The 17,519-nt window shown below is 46.3% G+C and overlaps 2 protein-coding genes across 2 annotated transcripts; both read right to left on the bottom strand.

The window, feature by feature from the left end:
• Positions 1-1,277: 1,277 nt before the first annotated feature.
• LOC100350606 (olfactory receptor 6C4-like) lies at positions 1,278-2,319 on the bottom strand. Its single transcript, XM_002722532.4, has one exon. It carries the CDS (start codon positions 2,317-2,319, stop codon positions 1,372-1,374), a length of 948 nt encoding a protein of 315 aa, XP_002722578.1. The 3' UTR covers positions 1,278-1,371.
• Positions 2,320-9,551: 7,232 nt separating this feature from the next.
• Positions 9,552-13,192, bottom strand: LOC100350863 (olfactory receptor 6C4). Its single transcript, XM_017338468.4, is given in 3 exon segments — positions 9,552-9,784; positions 9,787-10,460; positions 13,179-13,192. Coding segments are annotated over 3 exon segments (921 nt in total).
• Between the last annotated feature and the right edge of the window lie 4,327 nt (positions 13,193-17,519).

Here is a 17,519-nt window from a genome sequence, read left to right as displayed (position 1 = left end):
GATCAATATTTCTTATACCTAAGTTACAGTTGTAACATGAATTCTGCAATTAAAATATTCCATCATCTTCCCTGTGTCATGCTCCAGTGATAATTTTATAAAAATGTGTTGCATGGCAACAATGTCATTCACATTAATCCTATAATGGACTAAAGAGATAACATCCTAACCTCTTATTCCACAATGAAAACATTTGTTCATAGGTGCATTTGGAAAGAGTTACAGCCACGATGAGACTTTTCCCACCTCTAAGTAAAGTTCCCTCAATTTCTTTAATTTTATATATCAGGAAAAAACTTTACTATCCAGTTCCTTGTTCCAGAACTCACAATGTGTCTTGGCATCAGGTCCTTGATGTTCAGATTTTTGAGTACTGAAATCAACCTTGCAGACCAATGGAATTCACAGGGACTTTCTACTAGGGACTTTTATGCAATTTCATCTTAGAAAAAATTGTAAAGATTATTGTGGGATATCCAAAGATAATCATTCAAGGATATAGATATACAGCTGGAGTCGTGACTTACTTGGTTAATCCTCCTCCTGCAGTGCCCGCATCCCATATGGCCCTGGGTCCTAGTCCCGGTTGGGGCGCCGGATTCTGTCCCAGTTGCTCCTCTTCCACTCCAGCTCTCTGCTGTGGCCCAGGAGGGCAGCGGAGGATGGCCCAAGTGCTTGGCCCCTGCACCTGCATTGGAGACCAGGAAGAAGCACCTGGCTCCTGGCTTTGGATCAGCGCAGTGCCAGGTGTAGCGGCCTTTCTCTCTGTCTCTCTGTCTCTCTCTCTCACTGTCTATAACTCTGCCTGTCAAATAAATAAAAAATAAAAAAATTTAAAAAGATAAAGATATATAATTCTATTACATTTATATATGGAAAATTTAACATTGAAAACAATTGTATTGAGTCATTTTAGTTTCTTGATAGAATATCATTCATATGTGTAGGTGTGTTTGTGTGTATTGTTCTTCAAAATTCAGTATCATTACAAGGATCAGTCAGCCTTGAATTAATAATATTTTTAATAAATACGACTTTTTCTCAACCTCAAAATTACAACAAGCAGATCTTGAAACCAGTTTCCCAGCTTTGAGAGTCCTTATGCATTTAGCCTTTGAACTTCATGATGAAAAAATTATACTCTCAATGATTTAAACTAATAAAAAGAAAATACCAGATATTATATTTAACTCAATATAAGGCAGCCTATTAGAGCTTTCCCAATGGAGTAGAAGATCAGTTAGCTCCTAATCTAAGAGAAGCATGAACAAAGTGAACATTTATAAACTACAAGCAAGTGGAAGATTCTGCATATTGGAAGATTCGATTCAATCTAGGAGAAGCTACACCCACCACTGAGGAGCTGTGGTTCTACTTCCCCCTGCACAGGGCACCCCTGAGAGCCTGGTGCACCTGCTGGTTGCGCAGGGTGTAGATGACAGGGTTCAGCACTGGGGTCAGCACCGTGTTCACCAGAGCAGCCTGTCTGTTGAAGTCCACCCTGCTCGTCTGCTTTGGCTTCACATAGATGAAAAGACAGCTGCCGTACATGAGAGAGAGGACGATGAGGTGAGACGAGCAGGTGGAGAAAGCTTTCTGTCGCTCCTTGGCTGACGGGAGCCTCACGATGGTGACTATGATGTTGCTGTACGCAAGGATGGTTACAAGCAAGGGTATAAAAATAACCAAAAAAACAAGGTTGGAGAACAACATTTCAACAGACCTGGTACCAGAACAGGAGAGCTTAACCAAAGGTCCAAAATCACAGAAGAAGTGGGGGATGACATTGGGGCCACAGAAGGACAACTGGGAAAGACTGACAACTGGGACCACCATGAAGAGGAATCCCAAAGTGAAGCAGGCAGTGACCAGGAGGGAGCACACCCTGGGGCTCATGATGCTGGAGTAACGCAGAGGTCTGCAAATGGCCAGGTACCGATCCAGAGACAACACTCCCATAAGGAAGAAGATGGCTGCCCCCAAGATAAGGAAGACAAAAGCTTGCGTGAAGCAGGCAGCAAAGGAAATCACTTGCCTCCCTGACAGGAAGATGGCCAGCAGTTTAGGAATCACCGTGGTTATGCAGCAGCATTCCACAAAGGAGAAAGTGCTGAGGAAGAAGTACATGGGTGTGTGGAGGCGATGGTCAGCCCAGGTGATGGTGATGATGAGCGTGTTTCCCATGATGGAGGCCAGGTACGCCAGCAGGTGCACCAGGAACAGTATTTTCCCCAGGTGCTGGACAGCAGGGAAGCCCTCCAGGATGAACTCCTGCACTGCTGTCCTGTTCCATGCATCCCACATCGTCAATGTTTCCATTTCTTCACCTGCTCTCCAGTGCTATTTTCCAAAGTCACAACTGCAGAAAGGAGAAATTTATTTCATTTAACAGAATAGCATGGGCGATTACACTATTTTTTGAGTGTGAGTACTTTTTTTTTTTTTTAATTTAGTTAGGTAGTTATTATTTGTATAGGAGGGAGTAAGAGAAGTTTTCAGTCTACTGATCAAAGCACAAATGCACAAAATATCTGGTTTTGCCCCATGCCAGTATTGGGCCTTGGAAGCTCAACAAGGTCTCCCTCATGTACATGTTTAGCAGAAACCCAACTAGTTGAGCCATCACTCACTGCCTCCAAGGACTGCATAAGCAGGAAGCTGATATTTGGGTTAAAGCGAGGCTCAAACCTAGGCATTCAAATTTGGCACGCAGGCATCTCAAGTAACATCTTAATCAGTAGGCTAAATGCTCATTCCATGTTTTGTTTTGTTTTGTTTTGTTTTGTTTTGTTTTTGACAGGCAGAGTAGACTGAGAGAGAGAGACAGAGAGAAAGGTCTTCCTTCCATTGGTTCACCCCCCAAATGGCTGCTGCGGCCGGCATGCTGCCCGATCCAAAGCCAGGAGCCAGGTGACTCTCCTGGTCTCTCATGCGGGTGCAGGGCCCAAGCACTTGGGCCATCCTCCACTGCCTTCCCGGGCCACAGCAGAGAGCTGGCCTGGAAGAGGAGCAACCGGGACAGAATCCGGCGCCCCGACCGGGACTAGAACCCGGGGTGCTGGCGCCACAGGCAGAGGATTAGCCATCCCATGTTTTATAAGAACTTAAGATTTTATATATATCTTTCCCTCATGCTAATAAAGGTAAGTGATTTTTAATCTATGAATAGAATGCATAAACCTGAAAATATTGTACCAGTAAAATTCTATTGCAACTACAAGTCTGCATAAATAACAGTGCAATTTTAAAAGCATTACTCATTTTCCTATACAGTCTATTGCCAAGTAGTAAAACAGTCTTCCTTTGGCCATGTATCAGTTTTATTTTATTTTTTAAACTTTTTTAATAAATATAAATTTCTAAAGTACAACTTTTGGATTATAGTGGCTTTTCCCCCCATAATCTCCCTCCCACCCTCAACCATCCCAACTACCACTCCCTCTCCCATCCCATTCTTCATCAAGATTCATTTTCTATTATCTTTATAATCAAAAGATCAACTTGGTATATACTAAGTAAAGATTTCAACAGTTTGCACCCACACAAATACACAAAGTAGAAAGTACTGTTTGAGTAGTATTTTTACCATTAATTTGCATAGTATAACACATTAAGGCAGAGATCCTACATGGGGAGCAAGTGTACAGTGACTCCCATTGTTGATTTAACAATTGACACTCTTATTTATGAAGTCAGTAATCACCTGAGGCTCTTGTTGGCCATGTATCTGAACACACCCTGTAACACTGCTCAAAAGAACTCACATTGTGCAGTCATAAGATGAATATTACAGTAGAAATATTGTTAAAAACAGTTTTGGCAGTGAAATTCTTCAATTCTACAAAAATTTCCATCGTTAGGTCTTAGGGTTTATTTCAAAATTTGATGAAAAAGTTTTACGTGGCCTTAACTACTCCGCCAGTAAGTGATGTTAGATTACTGGAGTCACAGAGCAGCACAAAGTGGAATGTTTCAGACTCTGCCCAGCCTCTATTCACCCAAGACCAACATCGGTCACTAACAGAGGTGCTTTTCCTTCCACCCCATGCTAAGTGGTCATCGAGGGCTGAATCTTCTGGTGCACTCTCTATCTATGTTTAAGGAATGCACGCCACGAGCTAGAAAGAGCAACGGTATGACGTGAAGCCAGCAAATATTTTATGATTGCTTGCCCCCCCTACAGTCTACTTATGTAGAATGAATATTCTCCTTGGCTCTTTAAATCCATAGACTACTCTCTGCTGAGACAGCACACTGCTTGATTAATGTTCACCTTAGATCTCTGAATGGTCTCTCTGGTTTGGCCAAAGCCAACAGCCCCAGTCCTTTCACTGTGAAAGATCTTGAAGAGGATCAGACTCTGCTTCAGTTTACAACAAATGAATGATTAGATGACCCAGGCCACCAAGGCCATGTACTCACCCACATTCAGTTCCTAGTCACCAGCTCTCTCTCTGCAGCTCTTCACTCTTCTGAAAAATCAGTTGCTAGGCTAAGCTGCTGGAAATGTGAGACAATAAACACTTGTACTTGCGATGCCCTTTATCTGTCCTGAGAAATGGTCAACATGTGCATCTTATCTTCTAATCATCCATTTCCAAGGAACCCAGAGCTTTCAAACCCAGGCAAATCAAAAGGACAACTTAGTGGCAAATTTGCCTTTGGGTAAGAAAGCAGATCCTATCTTTCCCAAGTGTTCTGTAGTTGGGTGTGAGTCCACTGGCCCTCCTAAAGCTCTCATTGCCTACTAGAGGCCACAGCTCTCCCAGATCCCTGCCTGCTCCTACTCCTCACCCAGTCAGCCCCAGAAAAAGACCCTATTTTCTGAGAACCACACTCCAGGGCAGCAAGGAGACAAGGAGCCTTCCACATAGATTGTGGGTCTCTAAAATGCATCCCAGGGCACTGGGTTTCCCACTGCTTCACTTCCACACACTCAGGAGGTTGCTTATAAGATTGAAAGAAGAAATGAAACTGTGTCTAAGTTTCCCATCATATATTTGGCATTGGTCTGTCTCGTGACACTAGTCTGTAGTCACCCAGACCAGTGGGCAAACGACATCATTAAAATAAAAGATGGAACAAAGCCATCTAGAGACCAATATCCATTCCTCTAGGGTCACTGGTGGCTGCTAATTGGACACTGATAGAAATAGTCAATTATTACACAAGTATCACAATTGATCTTTCATTATGTTTGTATAATAATATTATATATGTATAATAATATGTATAATAATAAGTATAATAATATGAAGTTCCCCTCACAAAAATCATTAGAAGCATAATACCTATAATTCCCAGCTCTTATAATTTTCCAAAATGCATTTTTATTAAGGGGGAGCATTGATAGGTCAAGTAAGAAATTTGGACCCACAGGCAACCATGAGTTGGAACTCCCCTAACTCTGCCTCAGCAGTGTCAAAGGCAGATAAAACCCAAGGTTTGAATAACAGCCAGATCTCATAACATAGTACTCAAAATGTCCACATTTCCCCTGGAAATTACTTGCTATATCAAGAACTAAAACCAAGATGATTTTGGATTGAAGACTATCAATATATACCAACATGAAAATGAGACCGATATTAGCATGATACAACAAAGTTTATTTTTGTAGATTTATTTTATTTGTTTGAAGGGCAGAGTAACAGAGGGAGAGGGAGACATACACCACACACACACACACACACACACACACACACACACACGGAAAAAGAGAGAGAGAGAGAGATCTCCCATCTACTGGTTCATTCCTCAAATTGCTGCAATGCTCAGGACTGGGACCAGCTGAAATCAGGAGCTTCTTCCAGAACCCCACATGATTTCAAGGGCCCAAGCACTTGAGCCATATTCTCTGCTTTCTCAGGTACATTAGTAGAGAGCTGAATCAGAAGTGGAGCAGCCAGGACTTGAACTGCCAACCATGTAGGATTGCAGCATTGCAAACAGAGGATTAACCCACTACACCACAACACCAGCCCCATTACAACAAAAATTTTAAGGCAGCCAGCATAAAAATGCTTAGTGAGTAATAATAATGCTCTTAAAATTTTATTAGAAAATTTCAGCAAAAATATAAAACATTTCATCCAATAAATAGAAGACATGAATAAGAATCAATTTTTTTGGAAGTGGAAAAGGCAATAATGATGGAGCTCACCGGCATAAGGAGGACACAGAGGGAACACCTTAGTGAACTGGAATGTAGGACAAAATTAATTCAAATCGCCTCAGTCGAAAGACACTATGATGAAACAGAACCTCATGGATCCATGGGACTGTGGAAAAGATCTTTCCCATCTTCAGAGTCAAGGAAAGAGAAGAAGCAGGGCAGAATTGTTCCACGTCTGGAAGAAAGAACTCCCAGGCGATTCACGAATATGGGTGACTCCCAAACAGGGGGAGTCTCCCCTCTCCCTCTCCCTCTCCCTCTCCCTCTCCCTCTCCCTCTCCCTCTCCCTCTCCCTCTCCCTCTCCCTTGAAAACTCCAGATGGTGGCCATTGGTAGTCTAAAACAAAAGAAACACGTGAGAGCAGAAAAGAGGAAGAAACATGCTACCCATGAGGAAAAAAAATGACAGGGACCTGAAAGAAGTGACACAAAATGCAAGAGTGTTGAAGAGAACTCTTAGTGTATATAATTTTAGATACCATAGGAGTGATGAGAAAATAAAGACATTCTCGGATGAAGGAAATCAAAGCATTTGTCACAAACAGGTGACATCCTAAAGGAATGGTCCAAGGAAGTTCTCTGAACAGAAAGGACATGGCATCTAGAGGAATCAGTTAAAATACCATACTAAACAAAGAAAAGTACTGTGCACAAAACGCATGCTGAAAAGTACTGTAGACGAGTGAAAACAGAACTGTGAAAGCAAAATGTTCACAACAGACAAGAAGCCAGGAGAAAGAAAATAAGAAAATGAAAAGAAGAGAGAGGATAAGGAGCAAGAAATAAAATGGAAGGCAGGCATGAGGCATCAAAATTACATGAGTACATTGAATGTGACTGGGCTAGGTACACCAGTTAGAAACAGATGGAGAAAGTGGATTACGAAATATAGAACAACTATGCAGTGCCAATGGACACTCACATTGAGCGCAAAAGTATAGGCAACTTAAAAATTATTGTATGGAATGGCCAGCATTCTACTGCTCCACCTTGATTCCAATATCTTAAAGCACTGATTCAAAACACAGATGCACCACTTCCCAAAACATGCACCTGGGAAAGCAGCAGAAGATGGCCCAAATGGTTGATCCCCTGAACCCACATGGAAGAACCAGATGGAGGTCCAGGTTTCTGGTTTCAGCCTGGCCCAGCCCTTTGGATCCATTTGGGGGATGAACCAGCACAAGGAAGACTTCCTATGTTCCTGTCTCTCTTGTGCTTTTGAGATAAATACATATACTTGTTCTTTTTAAAAAAATGAAAGTTATTGCACAAAAATATGGAACTAGAATGTAGATATGGCTTTCAGTGTTTAAAATAAAGAATCCTTTTGATGGTGGGAATTTCTCAATTGTATCAATGTGAAAATACTTCTTCAGATATTGTACCATAGTGTGGCAAGATGTTACTCTTTGAATAAACTGGACAAAAGGTATACAAGATAACTCTGTTTTATTTTGCAATTTTTAAATAAAATATGAATATACATTTCCAACAAATTAGTTTTTTATTTTTAAAACTTTATTAATATAAAGAGAACAGATTTTATTTTTATTGTTACAATTCTAAATAAATGACCATCTTTCTCTATCTCCTTCCTCCCTTAACCCCTCTCTTCTTTCCTTTTTTTTTCTTCATTCCTTTCAAATACATAACTGCAGTCCACTCCATAATCACAGGCTTAATGCACCACTAACCATAATATTCAAAAGGTAAAAAGTAGGAAGACCACAATCTCATTAGAGTATAAGCAAGAGCTAAAACAACTATCAAACCAAAAGCGTCCATTTCATTCCCATTTATTTTTTATATTCTGGATTAACTACCATAGGTCAGAGAAAGCATGTGATATTTGTCTTCTAGGCACAGCTTATTTCACTCAGCTTAAAGCTTTCCTGCTGTATCCATTTTGTTGCAAAAGACAGGATTTCGTTCTTTTTTACAGCTAAGTAGTATTCCATAGTGCACGTATACCACATTTTCTTTATCCAGTCAACATTTGATAGACATCTGGATTGATTCCATATTTTGGCTATTGTGAATTGAGCTGCTATAAACATGAGCATACAGATAACTCTTTCATATGCTGATGTCACTTCATTTGGGTAAATTCCCAGGAGTCTAATGGCTGGGTCACATGGCAGATCTATTTTCAAATTTCTGAGGAATTACCATACTGTACTGCATATGGTTGTACTAGCTTACATTGTCACCAACAGTATATTAGGGTAACGTTTCCCCAGATCCTTACCAGCATTTACTATTTTATTGATTTTTCAGTGACACACATTCTAACTGGGTTGAGGTGAAACTCACAGTTTGTTTTAGGTGTGTAGATTGACTTCTGGGAATTCCGCTCTGTTCCATTGGTCTACATGTCTGCTTTTTGCCAATACCAAGCTGTTTTGATTATAACTGCCCTGTAGTATGTCTTGAAATCTGGTGTTGTGATGCTTCTGACTGTTTTGTTGTTGTTCAGATCGCTTTAGCTATTCATGATCTCTTATGTTTCCATATGAATTTTTGCACCAGTGTTTCTGGATCTGAGAAGAACACCATTGATATTTCATTGGGATTGCATTAAATCTGTAAGCTGCTTTTGGTAGCATGGATGTTTTGATGAAATTAATTCTTCCAATTCATGAACATTTTTTCATTTTTGTGTCCTCTTCTATTTCTTTCTTTAATATTCTGTAATTTTCATCATAGACATCTTTCAGCTCTTTGGTGAGAAAGAGAAAAAGTCTTCCATCCATTGGTTCACTCCAGAATGGATGCAAAGGTTGGAACTGGGTGCCAGGAGCTACTTCAGGATCTTCCACATGGGTGCAGGGGCCCAAGCTCTTGGGCTATTTTCCGTTGCTTTCCCAGGCCATTAGCAGAGAGTACTGGATCAGAAAAGGAGCAGCCAGGATGTGAACCAGTACCCATTGGGCTACCAGCACTGCAGGCAGAGGCTTAGCCTACTACACCACAGCGCTACACCACATGACTTTTTTCACAATAGTCTTAATAATTACTTTTTCCTCTATCATTAAAATTATGTAAAAATAGATTCTTGAAACCAGCCTCCTAGCTTTGAGATTCCACGTGTATCAAATAGATTCACTAATGAGGTTCATCATTAAAAATGTTTGAATCTCATTGATTTAAAACCAATAAAAGAAAGATACCAGATAATACATTTATCTCCATATAATAGGCAGCCTATTAGAGCTTTCCCAATGGAGTATAAGATCTGTTAGCTCCTATTCTAAGATAATCATATGTGAACAAAGTAGCCATTTATAAATTACAAGTATGGAGAAGATTCTGCATATTGGAAGATTCGATTCAATCTAGGAGAAGCTGCACCCTCCACTGAGAAGCTGTGGTTCTACTTCCCCCTGCACAGGGCACCCCTGAGAGCCTGGTGCACCTGCTGGTTGCGCAGGGTGTAGATGACAGGGTTCAGCACTGGGGTCAGCACCGTGTTCACCAGAGCAGCCTGTCTGTTGAAGTCCACCCTGCTCGTCTGCTTTGGCTTCACATAGATGAAAAGACAGCTGCCGTACATGAGAGAGAGGACGATGAGGTGAGACGAGCAGGTGGAGAAAGCTTTCTGTCTAATGGGACTCGCACAATGGTGACTATGATGTTGCTGTATGCTATGATGGTTACAAGGAGGCATGTAAAAAGACCCAGAAACACAAGGTAGAAGAACAACATTCCAGTAGATCTACTGTCAGAACAGGAGAGCTTAGCCAAGGGCCCAAAATCACAGAAGAAGTGGGGGATGACACTGGGGCCACAGAAGGACAACTGGGAAAGATGGACAACTGGGACCACCATGAAGAGGAATCCCAAAGTGAAGCAGGCAGTGACCAGGAGGGAGCTCACCCTGGGGCTCATGATGCTGAAGCAATGCAGAAGTCTGCAAATGGCCAGGTACCGACCCAGAGACAACACTACCATAAGGAAGAAAGCTGTCGACCCCAGGAAAATAAAGACAAAAGCTTGTGTGAAGCAGGCAGCAAAGGAAATCACTTGCCTCCCTGACAGGAAGATGGCCAGCAGTTTAGGAATCACCGTGGTTATGAAGCAGCATTCCACAAAGGAGAAAGTGCTGAGGAAGAAGTACATGGGTGTGTGGAGGTGATGGTCAGCCCAGGTGATGGTGATGATGAGCGTGTTTCCCATGATGGAGGCCAGGTATGCCAGCAGGTGCACCAGGAATAAGATTTTCCCCAGGTGCTGGACAGCAGGGAAGCCCTCCAGGATGAACTCCTGGACTGCAGTCCTGTTCCTTCTAACCCACATCATCAGGTTTTTAACTCCTTCATCAGCTCATCCTGACCTTTTTCAGCATCACAGGAGAAGAAAGGAGAACTTCAATTCATCAAACACACAATGTCCAGGGCAATTGCACTTGTTTATTTAGTAAATGAGAATAGTTTTTACTTATTAAAGAGGTATCTTGCAGTTTCATGGCTGAAGCACAGAGAACTTTATTTCATTAATCATAGATGACCAAATGACCTGGGCAGTGGACTTCATTTTATGTTTGGTTTTAAGTGAGCCCCTCCCTCCCTCCCTCCCTCCCTCCCTCCCTCCCTCCCTCTCTCCCTCCCTCCCTTCCCTTCCCTTCCTTCCTTCCTTCCTTCCCTCCCTCCCTCCCCCCCCTCTTTCTTTATTTTTGCATTTTGACTTATTTTTATTTAATAAATATAAATTTCCAAAGTACAACTTTTGGATTACAGCAGCTTTCCCCCCCCATAACCTCCCTCCCACCTGCAACCATCCCATCTCCCACTCCCTCTCCCATCCCATTCATATGAAGATTCATTTTCAATTTAAATAAAGATTTCAACAGTTTGCACCCACACAGAAGCACAAAGTATAAAGTACCATTTGAGTACTAGCTATACCATTAATTCACATAGTACAACACATTAAGGAGAGAGATCCTACATGGGGAGTAAGTGCACAGTGAACCCCATTGTTTATTTAACAATTGACACTCTTATTTTTGACATCAGTAATCAACTGAGGCTCTTGCCATGAGCTGCCAAGGCTATGGAAGCCTCTTGAGTTCGCCAACTCTGATCTTATTTAGACTAGGCCATAATGGAAGTTCTCTCCTCCCTTCAGAGAAAGGTACCTCCTTCTTTGATGGCCCGTTCTTTCCGCTGGGATCTCACAGAGATCTTTCATTTAGGTCATTTTTTTTTTCCAGTGTCTTGGCTTTCCATGCCTGAAATACTCTCATGGGCTCTTTAGGCAGACCCAAATGCCTTAAGGGTCAGGAAAACAGAAGCCTCCTCTCTCTGCCTCCTGCCATGCTGGCACACCCTTCTGTTCCACCAGCACGCCACTCACTCATGCAGAGAGCGGGGGCAGCTCCTGCCTGGCCAGCTCTCAGCAAGAGCCCTCCCCCCTGCAGCGTGCCCCTAGAAGTCTAAATGAGCAGCCACAAGCCAGCATGGACCCTAAGTGCTATGATCGCCCAGGCACACATGCCCAAAATACTAGCCAGGATGGCACATGGGAGGAAGAAACAGAGCTTCTGAATTCCGAACCCCGGGGCGCAGAACCCTGGGAGAATCCCCGTGAGCCTGGAGAAGTGGCTGTGAGGACGGAAGCAGACAGGAAACATTTAGGTGCTGGTGGGGCAAGTGGATCAGGGGGAAGTTGGGATGTGGTCTGGTCCCAGGAGTGGCTGCTGGGAGGCCTGCCTGGACCTGGGGTGGCTGCTTCGGGGGAAGTGGCTTTTCTGTAGCTGGAGGGGGCGGGAAGTGGCCTCAGAGACTGGTGCCAAGGAGTCTTGGTAAGGGGGAGTGGGTCCCAGTCTAAATTATTGATTTATTTAATTTGAAAGGTGGAGAGAATGGGCGGGGGCCAGAAGAGAGACAGAGAGAAGGGGGGATGGGGGAGAGAGAAGTGGGGAGTGGCAGGGAGCTCCCATCTGCTGGTTCTCTCCCGAAATGGCCAACGACAGCCAGGACTGGGCCAGGCCAAATCCAGGAGACAGGAACTCCGCCTGGGTCTCCCACATGGGTGGCAGGGGCCCAGGGTGGGCATTAGCAAGAAGCTGGCACTGGGTGTGAACCACCAAGCATCGTGACCTGTCATAGAGGTGTCATCCATGCATTCCAAATAACAGCTACCCGGGGTGGGGGCTCAGGGGGACACTCTGCAGGGAGAGAGGAGTCCAGCTTCTTGGGACAAAAGGCAGCAGGGCTCAGAGGGAGGCAGCGGTCGGGCTGTGGGCAGGGACCCATGAACAGGAGACTCGAAACCTCTCTGAGGGAGGGGAGGGAGGGTGATCCCTTGGCACACAGAATGGAGTCCCCCCAGCTCCTGTTCCACCCACACCTGCAGGCACCTGGCAGAAGGTCCCTGGCAGAGTCTCTCCTGGGTTTAGATCACTGGACTCTGAGGGGCTCAATATCATCTGTGATGGGGTCTTCCATGGGGGGTGGGTGAGGGGCCTTTTGTCCCCAGCTGGTTCCTCTGCAGTGCGCAGTCCCCTTTTGCTTTGCTGCTGGCTGGATCTCTCTCCTGCTCTCTCTCCCTCCCCCACATGTGACATGCAAAGCTCTCCCAAAATTTGCTTCTGGGTTTCTCACCAAGGTATTCACTCGCGATGTTATTTGCATGGGAGGGAGACAGAGAGAGGGACTAAGAACAAGACGTGCTTTCAGCATCGACCCATGCCCTCTTTACCACCGGATCTCTGTGTCTCCCTCCTGGGCAGGCAGCCCACAGGCTGCGCACCCGTGCGCCGCAGCGCACCCTGCTGGCTCGTGGAGACGTGCGCGCAGCAGCGGGTTCACTAAGTCATCTGTGTCCTGGCCCCCTCCCCTAGGTTCTGGGGAATCCATGGAAATCAGCGCCTGGGTGATGCATGAGCAATTACTTCCACTGCGCCAGTGTCCTCAGGGCCAGTGCCCTGATGGGAGGGTCCCAAGCTCTAGGTGATTTTCATCCTCAACCCCTAACTCTTGTGGAAGGAAGCCCAAACCAGGCTAGCAGCATGCTGAACCTGGCTAGGTGCTATGTCAAGTTACCTCGGAGTTCTGAGGCTCGGGGTGGGCAGGAAGGAAGCCCACGTGGAGTTCAGAACCCAAAAAAGGAGACTATGACTCGCCCCCTTTGGGGTCTGCAGACCTAAGACACACCTCCACGGCTTAGAGCCAACAGAAACGCGGAATCGCCAGGTGTGTCTGTCAAACCCAGCAAGTTACGCGGAATTCTGTGTGATCTGACCTACCTACACGGTGAGAAGGAGAGCTGGGGAAAGTCTAAGATTGTCGGCTGGAGGTCACAGAGGGCAGTGCATCCGGGACCACTACCCGCGGTCATTCACTGAGAACCTGCTGTGCACTGGGCCAGGCACCGCGAACTGGTTTCTGAGCCTCGGCCTCCTGGGCATGGGAAGCGGCTGGCCCCACAGAGCGAGCCGAGGGGCAAATGCTAGCTGCCCGCCTTCCCTGAATTTCCCCGGCTCCAGGGTCCCCAGCCAAGAGGGGTGTAAGGAAGCTGCTTTCCCTCTTCCTCCGCCACGGAGCCTTCAGTCTCGGCAGGCTGGCCTTCCTGGAGTATATTCTACTGGGGGACGGGATGGCTACTCCTGGCCTGGCTTCTCTTATTCCTTCCGTCTGGGGCTTGTCCGGACACTAAAAACGGGCCAGGTGTGGAGACACCGGCCAGCGCCACTCTGAGCCACCGACCGGGGCCAGACTCAAGCCAGCCTTCCATTTCACAGCTATGGAAACCGAGGCCTGGAGAGGGGGACAGAGAGGGCACCCGGCTCCTTTGAACTGCGCTCTCTCCCCGTGGCAGGGCGGGGACCCTCAGGGCTTCTGAGCAGCCCCACCCAGCGCGGGGCTCGGGAACAGGACGGATAGGACCCCCCCCCCTCGCCTCCTCCTCCTCCTCCCCCCAGGGAGACGCAAGCGCCCTACAGACCGTCCTTCCCTCACCTGCGCGGCACCCGGGGGTCCCTTCAGGCTGCGCCCGCTACCCCAGCACCGCTCTCTGAGTGCGCCTGGCTCTCAGGTGCGCCCAGCCGGGACCCCGTCGCCCCAATCAAGCCGTGACCCCGGCCCGGCCGGGGTCCTCACCGCGCAGCGCTCAAAGTCCTAGTAGAAAGCCTTGTCCAACAGGTGCTTCTCGCTGCAGCCTGCCGAGCCCACCAGGCTGAGGTAGATATAGTCGTCGGTGCCGGCGAACCACTGGCTGCCGGTGGCCACGGTGACCGTGTAGGAGGGCATGGCCGCACAGCCTCTCCTGGCACACCCGGGGCTGCACCTGCCACAGCCGCGAGGCCAGCTGGCGGCCCCGCCCCGCTCGGGCCCCGCCCCGCTCCACGCGGCACCGGCCACGCCCCCTGCTAAGCTTGGCCCCGCCCGCACTTCGCCTCCCCAGGGGGTCCCTGCCCGCCTCCCACCTGCTTTGCTTGGCATCTACTGCCCCTCATTCATCCCAGCCGTCCCGGGCCGGGCGCTGGGACTGGTCCACCCGCGCGGCGTTAAGTCCGGAGACCTCGGAGGAGGCCGCCCCCGGGGGGACACGGAGGGTGGGGTCCGCAGCGGGCACACGGGAGCCCAAGACCCGGCCTGCAGGAGTCCGCGCACAGGGGAGGCCGTGGGGTGGAGGAAGCGGGCGCCCCTGCAGGCGGGGAGAGACAGGGTGGAGGGGCGGACCCCCTCGGGGGCTGCGCGTGGCTCGGGGTTCCCGGGGGCCCCCGGCAGGGGCGTCCCTGTCCCCCCTCTGCAGGTCTGCGGGGCTGACTGCGCGTTCAGGGTCCCCGGGGGCGCGGCCGGGCGGCGGCGCGGGGCGGTGCGCGGGCGCCGGCTCCCTCCGCTCCCGGGCGGCTGCAGGTGGCTGGGGCGCCGCCCTTGAGACCTGAGGGTACACGCATTTTACTGTTTCTGGGGAATGAGGTAGTTTTTGGTTTTTTTTTTTGTTTTTTTTTGTTTTTTGGAAAAATAAACTATCATTTTGAAAATGTAGAAAATACAGATACATTTGACAATACCATTTATAACAGAAAAGGCAGTTAATAAAATTTCATTACAGCTGTTACATGTTTTGATGCCGGAGCACACTGTACGCGCAATTTCCTAAATTTCCGTTTTCTTAAATATCCCAAAAGTCTCCCAAGTAATTTCATTTTTTAAACGATATATTGGAAAGGCAGAGTTACAGAGAGGCAGAGAAAGAGAGAGAGAGAGGGGTCTTCCATCTGATGGTTCATTCCCCATTGGCTGCAATGGCCGGAGCTGCGCTGATCCGAAGCCAGGAGCCAGGAGCTTCTTCTTCCGGGTCTCCCACAAGGTTGCAGGGTCCCGAGGACTTGGGCCATCTTCTACTGCTTTCCCAGGTGCATCAGCAGAGAGCTGGATTCTTGCCAATGCTCCGTATTATCTGTGAAACAGAATTGCACCCTGGTTTTTATTTGCATTTCCCTAATAGCTGATGGTATTGTACATGCTTATCTGCCATTTTTGTATTTTTGGAGACTATATATTCAAATATTTGGCCTATTTAAAAATGAGCTACTTATTTTATCATTGAGTTGTAGGTGTTCTTTACAACCCTGGATACAATATTTTAAAATCAGATTTATGATTTGGTTACTTTAAAATTTACTGCATATAGGTGAAATGGTCATTTTTTCATTCAGTTATTGCTTATAGCCATTGTCTGTATTCCCACTTAACCAGGACTTTTGCTTTTTGCTTCTTAAACTTGTTATGCAGTTAAGTATTAAGCCTTTTTACTGAAATGTGAATTTAAAATATGTTATCTGAAAAAACTAACAAAAAAAGAAAAAAGGGAGATGGAAGGCAAGTAGGAAGAAGTGGGGGGGAGAGGGAATATCATTACGTTCTTAGAATTATATCTACAAAGTACATTGTACAAATGAAAAACTAAAATTAAAAATTGAAAATACAGATAGTTTTATTGCTTCTGTGGGCTCCCTGAAGCAGTTTCTTAAAATGTCAATTAAGTCTCATCTTCCTTCCTTCGTTCCAACCCTCCTTCCTTCCTACCTACCTACCTATGTGTTCTTTTTGTCATTTGTGATGTTGATGCTGTATCTAAGAAACCATTGCCTGCACTAAGATCACCATGATTTACTGCTACCGTTTCTTCTAAGTGTTGGCTCTTCATTTACATCTACCCCTGTTTGGCTTAGTCTGGAGAAAAGGTATAATGTAGGAACCCAACTCCATTCCACTGAATGTAGATATACAGTTGTCTGAGTGTTACTCATTGTAATAACTATTCTTTTCCCATTGAGTTGTCTTGGCATATTATTAAAAATTCACCATAAATGTAAGGGTGTCGCTCCCCCTCTTCATGGAGGAACGACACAGGACCCTGCGCTGTTCTTTTGTCTGCTCGGCCCTTCCCGGGTTTGCTGCTGGTTCTTCCCGGGTTGGCTACCGTCCCTTCCACCTCCGTGGAAGGGCGGTTCCCCCTGCCACTTTCCCCACTTCGTGGGGGAGCGGCACACCGCCGGCCGGCTCTCTCGGGGGCTGCACAGGTGTTCCTTCAGATAGATGTTCCTGGTGCATGTTGTCTCTCTCCTCCTTTATAGTCCTCTTCCACCAATCCCAACTCTGCTACCCACACGCCGAGTACACTGCTCTCCTCCAATCAGGAGCAGGTCCTGCTGTTTATTGGTTGAACTGGAGGCAGCTGTGTAGAAGCTGTTTCCACCTTTCTCAGCGCCATATTGTGGGAGAGCAGATGCATAGAATAAGTCTTAATTCCAGTAACAGTCTAGTCCGAGTTGCTCCCCACATAAGGGCTTATTTCTGGACAATTGGTTCTAGTCCATTGATCTATATGACAAGCTATGCAACGCCACATTGTCTTGACTGCTGTAGCTTTTGCTTAATTTTTTTAAAGATTTTATTTATTTATTTGAGAGGTAGAATTACAGACAGAGAGAGGGAGAGACAGAGAGAGAGGTCTTCCATCCGCTAGTTCACTCCACATATGGCTGCAGTGGCCAGAGCTGGACTGAGCTGAAGCCGGGAGCCAGGAGCTTCTTCTGGGCCTTCCATGCAGGTGCAGGGGCCCAAGGACTTGGTCCATTTTCTACTGCTTTCCCAGGCCATAGCAGAAAGCTGGATTGGAAGAGGAGCAGCCAGGATTCAATCCCCATGTGAGATGCTGGTGCCACAGGTGGTGGTCCTCTTTGTTCTTTTGAATTCTTCTCTCTTTAGTTTTATATGACTGAGTTATTTCCGAAGTTTTGTCCTCAAGATCAAAAATTGGTCCATTTTGTTGTTGAAGCCCTTGATTGCATTTTTATCATTTTTCTTTTAAAGATTTATCTATTTAC

Source organism: Oryctolagus cuniculus, chromosome 15 (genome assembly GCF_051225735.1).
Source record: "Oryctolagus cuniculus isolate XC-2025 breed Fujian yellow rabbit chromosome 15, ASM5122573v1, whole genome shotgun sequence".
Classification (NCBI taxonomy): domain Eukaryota; kingdom Metazoa; phylum Chordata; class Mammalia; order Lagomorpha; family Leporidae; genus Oryctolagus; species Oryctolagus cuniculus.
Note: the sequence above shows the minus strand (reverse complement) of the source record. Positions and strands in the feature narration are given on the sequence as shown.

Excerpts from the sequence above, each read along its gene's own strand:
- LOC100350606 (XM_002722532.4), bottom strand. The coding sequence starts at position 2,319 with ATGGAAACATTGACGATGTGGGATGCATGGAACAGGACAGCAGTGCAG.